The sequence below is a fragment of the Talpa occidentalis genome, unplaced genomic scaffold, assembly GCF_014898055.3.
Source record: "Talpa occidentalis isolate TD23 unplaced genomic scaffold, MPIMG_talOcc4v2.1, whole genome shotgun sequence".
Taxonomy (NCBI): domain Eukaryota; kingdom Metazoa; phylum Chordata; class Mammalia; order Eulipotyphla; family Talpidae; genus Talpa; species Talpa occidentalis.
Genome location: NW_026555331.1, coordinates 49998738 through 50012924, shown reverse-complemented (window position 1 = coordinate 50012924; position 14187 = coordinate 49998738). Strand labels below are relative to the sequence as shown.

At 33.2% G+C, this 14187-nt stretch overlaps 1 protein-coding gene across 4 annotated transcripts in view; it reads right to left on the bottom strand.

Moving 5' to 3' along the window:
* Positions 1-1204: 1204 nt before the first annotated feature.
* The window catches only part of UBE2W (ubiquitin conjugating enzyme E2 W), a 53395-nt gene continuing 40412 nt past the window's right edge, over positions 1205-14187 (bottom strand). For 3 of the 4 annotated variants that reach the window (XR_008550632.1, XR_008550633.1, XR_008550634.1), the window contains 3 exons: positions 11007-11082; positions 4311-4452; positions 1205-2372 (listed from right to left, as the gene is read on the bottom strand). Coding sequence is in view for 1 of the 4 variants with exons in the window: in XM_037505272.1 (XP_037361169.1) it covers positions 2359-2372; positions 11007-11082 (90 nt within the window). In the remaining 3 variants the exon portion in view is untranslated. The remainder of the gene's footprint in view (positions 2373-4310; positions 4453-11006; positions 11083-14187) is intronic. The other variant, XM_037505272.1, reaches the window with a different exon arrangement.

Below are 14187 nucleotides of genomic sequence, written 5' to 3'. Positions count from 1 at the left end.
AACTGTATTGACAATATTTGGTTTTCCTTTACTTTCCTCTGCTTAATTTTAATTTAGTTTATGGTATCTCTATATTTAGAGAGGTATGTTAAAACACTGTTATTCATATTAAAAAACTCAATTGAGGCTATATATAACCTATTAATCTATAGTATAGCATTGTTAATCTCTGACCTGATATAAATTCCTTTGGTGAATAAATGTCACAGGTCATTTCTTTATAAAAGGATTTTAGTAAGAGAACCAGCAATATGGAGAGGATTCCTCATCCCACCCCATCACAAAATGATCAAGTCAATCAGTAGTTTAGAGCAGTTACGTAAAATAGGAAAAATACATAATTTACAGCTGCAGTTTTCATAATAAAAAGCAGTTAAAAACTAACAGTAGTTCAAAGCAGTCCAAAAAACGTTTTTGTCTTGGTTAAATAGGCCAACTAATAAGACTGATAGAGACTACTGTGAGAACTTGCGTATATCTAGTTAATATAGAACAAAAATGTTTTTAATTTTAAAAAGTGGTTGCTAACTAGTGATATAAATAGTGCCCACAATTTGGTGCTGGCCATGGTTTTAATATTTCTTTTTCAAGTTATTTCTATAGCAGACATATTTTTGAAGTCTACCCACCCCTGAGTTCAGCAAATATATTTTTAGAATGTAAAATTATATGCCCTTAATTAACAACATGTACAAATCTACAAAAATGTCATCTATATAGATTAAAAACAATTTTTTAAAGTATTCTTTGCCAATTTATGGATTGGATGGTTTTGCTGGGGTATATACTGCAAACCTTTCAGCCAACTAACTGGCTTTTATTTTTAAGCCCAAATTGATTTATATATTCACTGCAGGATATGTCAAAAAGAGTGCAATAATAGACATTAGTAAAAATAACATTGTAGTAGAAACAGATTTTGCATATGTGAAAAGGTAATTTATAAAATACATTAATCACTTTTTAAAAAGAGAATCTAGTTATACTATCATTCTTACATGGTACTGAGAATTGGACCTTTCAACAATTTCTTTTTCTATAGAAAAATTTTTATCTAGCTATAAGCAAACTCTTTTAAACAATAAGAAAACAAAACAAATCCCTCCAGGAAAACTGTATGGTTGTGTGAGACAAACAAGCAAACATACCATTTTATAGTGTATTTTTGCCTAAATTTTAAAATAAAAATGTCCACACTCTTTTGTTAAAACATTAAGCCTCTGTCAAAAATGTATTTCTTATTTTAGGGTACAGGATTGAAGGACAAGATGATACTTACAAGTAAAGAAATTTTACAAGAAAAAAACTTGACAAAAGTTCTTCAATTAAGTATTATAACATTCATACTTGACTTAAAACATAACAAAAGAAACAAAATTGCAAACAAAAATGTTATGGATTTTCCAAACATAAATAAATGAAATAGTGTTTAGGCAGTAAGGGCTCATGCTGATGGCTAGCAGGAAGTTAACAGAGTGTAATCTATTTGAAAAATTGTTAATGTACAAATAACAAGCCCAATTATGGACTGCAGCAGTTCAATTATCACTGCCATTTTTCTTACTTCCAAAATAAAGCCTTGATTAAACCATTCATACCCTATATTACTCATACCTTTACTTCAGAGATTGAGAAACTATATACAATGAATGGATTTATTTTCACCATAGGGATAACACATTGTACCTCTCTGCCAATGTTACTTGAAAAACCTTCCATGTCAAAACAATTTGACAGCAGATATAAACAATTCAATAAATACGCAATGATCTTTCATTACAGTCCTTTAAAGACGCATGTTAATTCATGCTGTTAACCTTAGGATCACAGTGCATAGAATCCAAATATAAACAGTTGGGGTGACTTTCTAAATAATGTTGGATCCCTCACTTTACTTATAATCCCACTATAACCGATAAGTTCATTTCATAGGCCCTATCATGCATTAATCATTGGGTGGCAGGAGTTAAATGAAAATTTTTCCTGTTACAACGTCCATTGCCGGCAATGAACGTCCCAAAACCGCCAAGGAAGTCATTGTTATTGCACAATAATACATGAGGACCTGGAACTTTTCCAAAAGCTTACAAAAATAAAAATAAAAAATGGAATTATATTTGACATTTCCTGACACCTGCATTAATACTGTATGACTAATAAAAGCATGTCAGTTGCTTGGACTGAACCAGCGATCAACATGCGCCCAGAATGCACACAAGTAAAAATGCAGTAAAAGGAAGTAGTCTTCATTGCCTATAGGTCATTTCCAGTCAAAGGTTAAAGTTCAAAGACTGAATGATCAAAGTGCTCATTTTCTCAGTAGGTCTATCTTCTGCTAGGAGGACGGTAACAGTGGCATCAACAAGTATCATCTTTAAGAAAAGGGAAAAAAAAAAATTAAGTCATGCATGCAATAAGTTATAAAATCTACAAGTTAGTCTTACATAGAAATAATTTTAAGTAACAAGAAAAACATGGTTTACTTGTCTGATCTCCCCCAATACCTGCAATAAAAGGTCCAATTTCTGTTCAAATGCACAGTGAAAAAGCAAATTCTATTCTTTCAGAGAAATGGTAGTTCATACAAATCTTAAATTCCTGATATGTTAATTTTATATAATAAGTTGATATGTTAGCATATATTTAAGATTTATCAATCTTAGGAGAATTTTTTCATGGGCAACAATTTGAAATTATAGTGAGATAATTGTCCTGACCATTTAAATTTTATTAAAAAAATAAAATTTTTAGCAAGTATAGATAGATATGTAAAGAAGGTCATTTTAAAAAACCCCAGAGAACCTTTTAGTAATTACTATCTGGTAGCCTGAACATAATATAGAATATACATATATTTTTAAATTTATGACTTATTTAACAAACCAGAGCTGAAGGATTTATTTTGAGGATAGTTATTCTTCAGTAAGAAGATTTAGGAAGAAGCAAGACCAATGGAAACTACCTAAGAATTGTGAAAATTCTCAAGGAGAAAATTCTGGAAAACTGGCCAAAGTATTTTACAAACCATCCCATATTAAAAAAAATAAATATTGTTAATAAAATTCTAGTCATACTCAATAGCAGTTAAAAACCTAGATATCTGACTTTAATGCTGGGCAAACCAACGGAATATTCCACAACTCTATACCTTAAAGATAATCTAAAGGGTAAAACAGGCTAGGTTTTTAAAGTAAATCATAATCTAATTTATTTGAATCTTTTAAATAAATGAGTATTTTTAAGAAGTAAACAAGTAGATCATTTATAGCCTTCAAATATCTGTTTTTTAAATTACCATGAAACTTGGAATAAAGAGAATATATCTATCATGGATGCAAAAATAAACTTAACATGAAGAAAATCCTTAAAACATCACTTTTGCAACAGAGCATTTTACAGCACTAAGATCCTTGAAATTAATCACACTTAAACTTCTCAGCTGAAAAATGGCACTCAACTTTATTTAACATGTCAAACCAACAGGGATAAACTTTAATGTAGATACCACTTGACAATGTATATATTAAGAAAAGTGACAGCTAAAATTCTATTTGAATATGTTATCTGGTCAACTACATAAGCTTTTATCTCTAAAGACATATCCTAAATGTAGCTTTATCACGTTGTTCATTCTGTAAGATTTTCAATACAGTAGCCTTCTGTAGAATGTGCTACATAAAACCACTAAAATGATTAGGAGACCCAAGTGAAACTATTCTTTCTATCCAATCCAATCTCCATCTTTGGTCAGATTCAAAATAAAATTTAGAACTAATATCACACTACCTGCCTTGAATACTCTGTCTTTGGAGAAATAATACTTACTAAATTTCTAAGTTCTAAGATGAAGCTCAATAATCTCTGATAGCTGGACCCACAAGGCCTTAATCTTCACAAATTCATAATGAATGAATGAAAACACACACACACACAATCAAGATTCTCTAAGTAAGTACGGAGACAGGTATAAGCCAAAGTTATGGCCACCTTTTCCTTAAATGGAGTCCCCAACAAGAAGTAAAAACCTCATTTGTTCGCAGAAGAATACAATTTCCTAGCCAGATGAAAAGGATTGGCTTATGAAAAAAAAAAAAAAGTTGTTAGGGTAAATCCATTTTGGATCAAGACAAATGTAGGCCTACAGAGGATGAATAAACATTTAATCTTGTAGCTAAAGTGTTTATGAAAAGATGGACTGAAAATAATCTCATGAACAACTTAAATTTTCTGTGCAACTGCAGAAGTCCCTACTAAAATTATATCCTCAAATACAATACACAAATTACCAGTTCCAAAGAAGTGACACCTACCATGGCTAACTTCACTGGGCTTCTGGGAAACGTGAATGAGAGAGAACTATATTAGAAGAAGGTCATTTAGTTTTCCCCAGAGTATAAGAACCATCACATTATATTGGAAACCATCTCCCTGGATATTCCCAGGGACAGAAGACTAGAAGAAAAGGAACATAGCAATAGGTCAGTAGATATGAAATGGGATGCTATCTCCAAGAAAGACAAAAATAAATCTTTACAGTCTCTCAACAGTTTAGGGAATTAAAATTTTCCTTTGATGAACTAATTCAAGAAAGACTTCAGAGTGGAAAATAAAACTGTTATCTAACAGGAATCAAAGGGCAAAGACTGTTAAAAATAATTAATGTTTGAACTCAGGAATTTAGAAAGTGATTTTGTAACCCCTACAAGCTTGTAATGCTGAAAGTGTAAATAAAAAATTCACAGCTAACATAGGTATATCTATAAACAACTATAAGACAGGGACAAAAGTAGTTCATTAATACTAATCTGAGACAACTTCATGTTCCTAATTCCTTTATAATCCTTATAATTCTATTCAAAATGTTCCAGTTGTATGGAAATAGAGTATCATTTATAGTTTTGGGGAAAAAATACTGCTCTACTCCTCCCAAAATTATAAACATCAATTTATTAGACACAAAATCTAAATATTACAACAATTTATTTCCTATACACCTAGTTTTCTGGAGCCAATACTCAACACAGCTTTGAGCTATTGTATAACTGACCATTGCTCAATTCTCTATTGTCTTAAGGAAAATGCCTCAGGAACCACAAATCTATTCTCCCATCTGTGGAAAGCAATCATTTATGAAACTAAGTTGTATATGCTTAATGTTAATCTCAGAGAACAGATGAATCATATGATTAATGGATTCTAGCTGGCTACCTCACTGAAATATTTTTATGATCTCATAAAGAGACTTTGTATCTTTTTCAAGAATTATGTGTATAATGATAGTGTGACTCAGTCATAGAAATCCTCCTATTTTGAGAACTCAATCATTCATTCATTTGTGTGCTGAAGTAGATATAGATCCTAGCCCTGAATCTTAGGTACATTACTTGGTCCCCTCATACACTGAGATGAATTATCTATTCAAATATCTATTTTGGTTAGATTTAGTTTGTTTTTCAACCCTATTTTTTTTTTAAAGCATAGCAGAGTTTATTTTTATTTTATTTTTTTAAGATTTATTTATTTATTTATTTATTTATTTATTTATTTATACATACAAGCACTGGTACAGTCAGAAGCGCAGGAGGGTGAGAGAATTCACCGGAGCCAGAGCAGGGAACAGAACAGGCAGAAGGACCGAAGTACACTGCTGAGGGGAGCAGCGGGTGGCAGGGAGGTCTGTGCGTCATGTGGGACACTCGCCTGGTGGCCGGGGATCGAACCGGCGATGCAAAGGCTGTGGGCAGCTTAACAACCCAGCGCTCAACTGCTGTGCCACCGGGGAGGCCCTGTTTTTCAACCCTATTACCTAGGCTCAATTGATATTTCAAAGCATAGAGACCCCAGCCTTAACTGACAACACAGTTATTTGCCTCCAATGCAGACAAGACCATAATTCTTAGTGAGTAGAAACTTTTAATTATAGAGTTCTGGTAAACAGGCTGATAGTCAATTTCAAGTAAGTAACAATAAGGAATATGTATTCACTTTATCAGTGACTTTTTAAATTTTAATTAGTTATTATGTGAGAGGAACCCCAAGGAATGCAATCCATCATGGTATGACTTATAGAAAGACAGTTACTGTAGGGTAACACTGAATGGCCTGATTTCAAAGCACACTAGCTAATATTATGTGGAAGATTACAAATTTAAATTGAAAGTCTCCCCCCTCCCCCAAGAATCCAACACTTGCTATCTAGCAGCTCAGTTTCAGTGTGTTAGCTGAATCTTCCTCTTTTAAAATCAAGAGACAAACTGAATTTCAGATTTAATGCCTCCATTCTATATCCAGGAAGCACCGTCTTTCCTCACTCCCCTACACAAAATATTACTAATCTAAACCAGATTCTCTCCTGCCTCTTTGATTACATGTGACAAATACTCTGAACCCAGGCTGACCCAAGTATGCTGTTTAACACAACATGGAAGGATGGTGGAGCTTGATAACTGAGGCCTGCTTGGTTTCTAGAAACTGAAATGTTGTGTTTCAGTGAGTTCATTCAATTCCAAGCAAGTCTTTGTTCAGTCTTTTTGTTTAGCTTTGCAGGTCACATCAGGACATTGGTCTGCTCTTGTAATCCTTTTAGAATTAGGTAATGCTAAAAAATAAGAGTTCATGTTTCGTGGCAACTTGGTATGATAAGGAGAACAAGATCAGTGAAGGTCTTTTGGAACTAAAGCAACTAAACATAGAAACATAATCTGATATCTGGAAAGCTCTAAAACAAAGCTGATTTGTTTTGCTTTATGAGTATGATTACCTTTCTGATAACATTTTCCCAATTCATCTATAATGCCAATGTAAGCTATTTTTCATTGCCTGTAACTGTTATTCTGAAATGTATAAAAAAGATAATATATGCTACACAGCCGAAATGCTTTTAACTTTAAAGTGGGGGAAAAAAGTTAAAGGAAGATTCTCTGCACCCATCTACCTTTATGAGAGAACGAGTGCTTTGTCATCTCAAAGTATAATTAATATTACCCTTCACTGATTTCATATGAAGCTCATTCATGGAGCAAACCTGTGAAACTAAGGGGAGGGGAATGATAATAGGTAAGCAGAATTCAAGCAGGAACATAAAACATTGAAATTAGAATGACCACTGTATGTTAATAAACTGAGGATGTTTTAAAAATAATTATCTGTTAAGGAAAAAATGTATCAGTACCTGGGATAGGAAACTAGACAAGGATAGTCAGGATTTGGTTGAATGAAAATTCAGTGCCTTTTAAATATGGCTAATTTGTATTTTGGAAAAGAAAAGAGGGAATACTTTTAATCTGTTTATTGGGGGAATGAATTTCTACAAAAACTCTAGACTATTTTCTACTAGGAGGGTAATTTAGTTTGAAAAGCCTCCTTCTCCTGGCTAACTTGGAGAAGATGATCCAGCATTAAACTAGTAAAAGACTCATCTACTTCAGTTATGAAACAAAATGTATTTCTCAACAACAGATAACACACTATTAACTATGAAAAGTAAGCTCCACTCTAAAGTATTTTGTTTTAAATATTAAATGTCTAATTTCATTATGTGACTTTCCCAATTTTATTCAAAAAGTAAGTAAGAAAAAATTCCTGAAGTACTCTTAAATAAAGGAGTTCCATATCCTTTCAACCACACAAGATAGCAGTAGAAGACTGGAAAAATGGTTATCTCTTTGAAATTTCCCTACCAGGGAATAAGGAAGGGAAAAATAGGAATACACTGCCTAACACAGGGGGACTGCTGGGGAAGATAGGATGGTGGTAAGGGTTCTAGTTTCAAAAAATATGTATATTCAAAATTCATCACTTTAAGTCTATCTGCAAGCCTTATTTAAAAACACCATGGGGCCTCCCTTGGCGGTGTAGCAATTGAGCGCTGGGCTGCGAAGCAGCCCACAGCCTCTGCAGTGCTGGTTTGATCCCTGGCCGCCGGCAAAGGTCCCACATAGAGCACAGACCTCTCCTGCCACGCCTGCTGCTCCCCTCAGCAGTGTATTTCGTCAGTCTGCCTGTTCTGTTCCCGGCTCTGGCTCTGGTGAATTCTCTCACCCTTCCGTGCTTCTGACTGTACCCAGTGCTTGTATAAATAAATAAATAAATCTTTAAAAAAACCCAACAAAACACCAACCATGGAACAGACAATGAAGAAGTTTTTCTATTAGTAGGGCTGAGTCTGAAGTAGAATGACTTGTGTCTTAGGAACTTCGACACCTAAACAAAAATTGATTGACTAATCTTAATTTTTGATGTACTTGGAAAACTTATTATATTAAGATGGGGGGGGCTGTGACATACAAGCAATGATTGCTTTTATTAAGGAATTTTTAAAAATATAAAGTGGGGGTGGGGAGGTTTTATGCAAAGGAACAGAGAGAAGAGGCAGCTTAGTGACTAGTCCTAAAAGGCAAGAGGATGCAAAAGAATGAGAAGTCAGCAATGTAAATTGAAGTAAATGGTCATTTAATTAAAGTAGGATCTTGTTAAAAATTTTAGTGGACCTTCAGTGCTCAGAGAATTCCTTTGCCTGCTTGTAACAGTAATTCTCAAGTTATCAGTGCTATGTCTTAAAAAGTAAAACCAAACCAGCATTCTAGGCACAGTACTAGTTTCTTAGACTCCTTAAAGAAGGGAGTTAATCTATAAAGCTCTGGTGAAAGAATTCCCAAGAAGAGGTCTGTGTGTGTGTATAGTGGAAGGATTCATTCATCAAACAGCAAATGTAGAAGCAACAACATGGAGCATAAGAAACAGTCTATATTATAAATAATTTTCTATTGAAGATTTCATGTAGGAAATATTTCATCTATTAAATATGACTATCAGATGTTTAGTATTCTCAGAAGAAACTTTTTTGCCTATACTTTTAATCGTAAGCAACTTTTATAAATGGTCTTCACTTTTTTTTAAAGATTTATTTATTTATGCATACAAGAACTGGGGTACAGGCCAGAGGTGTGGGGGTAAGAGGATTCACCAGAGACAGAGTGGGGAATAAAACAGGCAGATTCACTGAAATACACTGCTAAGGGGAGCAGCGGGTGAGGCAGGATAGGTCTGCTGTGCCATGTGGGTAGCTCTCTGACTGGGGATTGAACTTGTGCTGCAGTGGCTGCAGACAGCTTCATAGGTTGCGTCCCAAGCTCCTGTGCCACCAGGGAAGCTCTCTTCACTTTTTATAATCTATAAATGTTTTACACAATTCTATTTCTATAACTTTATACTGACTGCTTTGAGGTTTTTGGATGCATTTTTAAGTTTAAATTTGCCTATAACTAAATGTTTAGTTTCTTTGTGATTTTTTAAAAAAGATTTATTTATTTATTTATACAAGCACTGGGGGTACAATCAGAAGCGCGGGAGGGTGAGAGAATTCACCAGAGCCAGAGCGGGGAGCAGAACAGGCAGACTAATTAAATACACTACTGAGGGGAGCAGCAGACGCGGCAGGAGAGGTCTGTTGTGCCATGTGGGACCCCTGCTGGTGGCTGGGGATCGAACTGGTACTGCAGAGGCTATGGGCAGCTTCGCAGCCCAGAGCTCAACTGCTGCGCCACCAGGAGGCCCTCTGTGATTTCTGATGTCAGAAATTCATCCTCTAGGTTGAAGCCCAATTTTAAAAAAAATACATTTTCTATTGTTGTATTAGAAAAATATCCAATTCAAACCACAGGAACTATTCTATATATGAAATAAAACACAAACATTTCTTACCCAAAATTACTACCCGTTTTCTAATGAATTACTTTATTTTCCCCTTCTTATGGATTTGTGATGTCTTATTTACCATATATTCAAATCTTATATACAAAAAGACCTAGAGAAATATAATTATGTCAAAGATCTATCTATTCTTGCATTAATATGCTTTGAAGTCTGGTAGATGGTTTCTCCTTCATTATCCTTTAGTTTAAAATTCAAGGTACTCTTCTTATCTTTTAGCGACCATCATTTCATTGGTCTTTACAGAATTACATTAAACCTACAATTTGTAAAGAATCTACATTTTTAAATTATACTGTTTTTTCATTAAATTATTTTTTTCTTTCCAGAACTTAAAAGTTTTGTCATTGCTTCTCTTAGATAATCTACCTTTCTTATTAGCATTATGCAAATAGTCATAATTCTGTGGTTCTCAGGAATGTCATTCTTGTTTGTGTTTTCTAACTTGCAATTGCTGGTATTGTGCTAGTATACTGAACTTGCCATCTTTTATCTCAACACTTAACAAGAACTCTTACAAATTACAATTAAGTTTTTATTGACTTAAATTAAGCTGAGGTAACAGAAGGTTTCACATTGGATAGAAAGGTAGGGGGAAAGACCATAGTCCTACTATTTAGTTTTGTCAGTTCTAATTTCTTATCAGGGTAACATTTTAAAAAGGAAGACAAATAAAATAATCATGTATTAAATTCAGGGGCTGGTTTTTATTCCCTCATTTCAAAAAGCTCAATGAGATATAAAAACTTTTTGTTTTTAATTATAAATATGTCTTTAGGAAAGCAGTAAGTTTAGTTCAGAAAAGATGCTAGCTTTCAACTATAAAGATACCACCAGCTTTCCCACTACAACAGTAGAAATTTAAAATTGAGTGCTGTATTCACAAAGCTAGAATTAGCAGTCTTAAATTTTCTGATGAAAAACTATGAGAAAGGAAGAGTTTTCTTTAATTTAATAGGTCCTCTTTAACAATATGATCCCACCATCCTCCAAGACCACCATCAGAACTGAATGAGTACATTAGGCATCAAAATTTGTATTTCAAATAACAGGTCTCCCAACAAACTAAGTTAGTTCTAACATGACTTAAGTATTATGATGGCTATGAATTTATCTGCCCCATTAAAAATCTAGTCTAATCTGTTCATAACATAACTTATAATATTTTAAAGAATTTCTGTATTATTGACACAAAAAGACATGTGACATATTCCCTTTTCCCATCCAAGCAAGCAGGTATTATATAATATTTCAACCAAAAAACTAAAATGTTATTCTGAAATAAAACTGCTTACCGTGATACCACCATTTTGTTTTCTTTGGGTTCTTGTTACATGTTCGAACATAAAAAGAATTATCTGGTGGTCTTCTCTGAAACCAAAAAAAGTTTAAATGGGTAAGAAGTTGTAAATATAAGAATAATATAAGGGGGAGACAGTTTTAACAAAATTATTATAGAAGGCATAAAAAACAATATAAACATTGATGCATAACTGAAGAAAAAAAACCTAATATATTCCAGGTGATGTAGACTCTTCATAATGAAATTGTTCAAAATAAAAGAGGCGAAGGAGGTACATGTATGGGTTAGAGTTCATGGATTACTAAAGAATGAGTATCAACTAAAGAGTAATAGAATTCTAGTTGTGATGAATTTTTGTTTCATTTTTTATGTCCCTAGAAATACTTTAACTAATTTTATGACCTATTAAAACAGAAAAGTTTGCCTAATAGATTTGTCTAAGAAATTATAGTAACAAACTTCCACAAAGAATTATCGTTTTCCAGTAAGATAGTATCATCAAGGACAGACCAAAGGATTCTGTTTTCAAAAAATACATAAGGGGAAAAAAGGGGAAAGTTATAGACATTTCTAACATATATATGCCCTGGCTAGCACAATATTAGAAACATAAGGCAGCTCTGTAGGGGGTTACATCAGAAATGGTGATGCCAACAACACTAAAGATAGATTATGGAAAAGACTTTTCCTAAAAAACTGCTGGGAAATAACCAATGAAATATGTGACTCTCTACAAAGCCTTGGAAACGTCAAATTTACATGAAAGTCATTGAGGGCAGGACTCTCTAGTGTCACAGGGATTAGTCTCTGAACTATCATTGCTAAGGCCTGAGTTGGATCCCTGGCCAGCTAACCCACATAGGGCACAGCAGACTCTCCTGTCTGGCCTGCTGCTCCCTTCAGCAGTGTATTTCCGTAAAACTACCTGTTCTTCTCCCCACTCTGTCTCTAGTGAATCCTCTCACCCCCTGCACCTCCAGCCTACACCCCCGTTCTTCTATGCATAAATAATTTTTTAAAGTCATAGAGGACAGATTTGTAGATAACATGACAGGTCCAACCAAAAAGCATAGGTAATCATAGGTAATTTCCTTTCTGCCTGCAGAAAGGAAAACAGTCCAGCTCACTAGGTATTCATAATACTCACGTATACAGCTATGACCTTAGTTGAGTCTCATAATCCCCTTATGAATTAATAGTAATTTAACAAATGGGAAGAGAAGAAATTAAACTATCCCAAGATCACCCTATTGAAATAACTTGAGAAAGTTTCTAAAAATTAACATTATGAAATTAAATGACTGATGATTTCAAAGGTCTGTTGCTGCTTGTCCTGCAAAGTTATAATCTGCGTTCATGTGGAATAAACTGTTACTACTATAGCAAATAACTTCATGAAGTCATTTATCTGCACATTTCATTCAAAAAGTAAACATTTAAGAAAGAAAAAAAACATTCATTTTATTTGATTGTTAAAGTATAACCACATTGGAGCAATCAAAGAGATATGGCTCTCAGAAAAATATACAAAAGGAAGAGTCACCAAAATTGTTTGGTATATAAACTGGGAAGTTTCAACGACCTATATATATCATAAGGGCAATGAGAATAGAGGGTAAGCAGTTGAAAGGCCCTTGGTATCAATACCAGAAATTATCTCTAATCTAGTGAAATCTACTGACATACTGTATTTTCAATGCCTTCGCCTTAGGAAAACACCATTTACTGTAAAAAAAAAAAAAAAAAAAAAAAGCTGAAATGAAAACTGAAAGAATTATTACTAATCAAAGTCCCCAAATGTCTATAGTAAAAATTTAAGTTTATATTTGATATTGAAATATAAACCTTTGCACTTAAAAAAAAAATAAAGTCTGTATTCAAAGAGAGTAAAATATTAAAGTGAAACTCACAGAACCAAGTCCATTACAGAATAAAATTCACCTGTTTTGATAGCTTTTGGTGAGTACTTAAAAGACTTTTTAATGCTCTTTTGGAACTAGATCCCCTCAATGACAAAGCAAGTTTCCACGTCAGCTCTGTAGCCTAGTGCTTAGCACATAAAAATAGCACACAGCAGGTTTCTAAAAAAAATGTTCAGAATTTTATTATATTTCACACAACTAATGCTGCTACAATCCTGATTTCCAAATTATCAAGTTGAACAAACAAGTTAGAACTTATAATTTATATTATACAATATAATTTATCAATAATTTAAATGGAATGATTAGTATATAAAAAATACTAGTAGCAGAGAAAGTATAAGGATTAGAAAAGGATGAGAAGGTAGAAAGTACAGTTATTTTCTAGTTTTTAAAAGTAAATTACACTTAAATATTAACAAAAGCTAATTATAATAAGGAACATGGAAGAGCTATGTGCTAACATCATTTGATGTTAATATCTTAACCTTTCTTATTAATCCTACAGTTAATGCCTCACATTTCTACAGATATTAAACATTAACTGTGACACAGAAGTTTTTGTAGCAAACTGCTCTGCCTTACAACTAAAAGTTGAAAACTTAGATGTTGAAGCAGTAGATGGGGCAGAGAAAATATTGAAGCAGTAAATGAAAAAGACTTATTTTCAAAGTCCCTGAAGTTAAGTAATAGTCTTAAAATGCAGTTTAGAAAAGTCAAAAACAAAGAGTAAACTGAGTTAAAAAGTGATACTAACATTAGATAACTGTACTCTATTTTCATCTATTTTATAATGTTCATTATTCCTGCACATTTTAGTATTTCTGAATGGAGACACATCTCTTAATGACATGACACTATTTACTGTCAGAAGATTTTCTATCTATATGGTACATAAAATTGCGTAAGGGCTCTTAATTCTACATTTTAGAAAATCCATTATTTACCATGCTTATCTGAACAAAACCTTTTTAAGTTAACTGCTCATGGAACTAACATTCCAAGAAACTCACTTTGCAAACAACTGGCTTAGTGTTTAATACGGTAGATCTAGATAACCTACCATATTAAAATGATCTACTCTTAAACATTCTCTAAATACTACTTTAATAAAAAATGAGTCAATTCAACTTAGAGACCATTAAAATACTTCTAAAATAAATAAAGCTCTTAATCTCTTAGAAATTTTGTTTTCCCTTTAAACAGAACACGCAAGGATGCATTCTCATGGAGAAGTGAGGTTTTAAACTG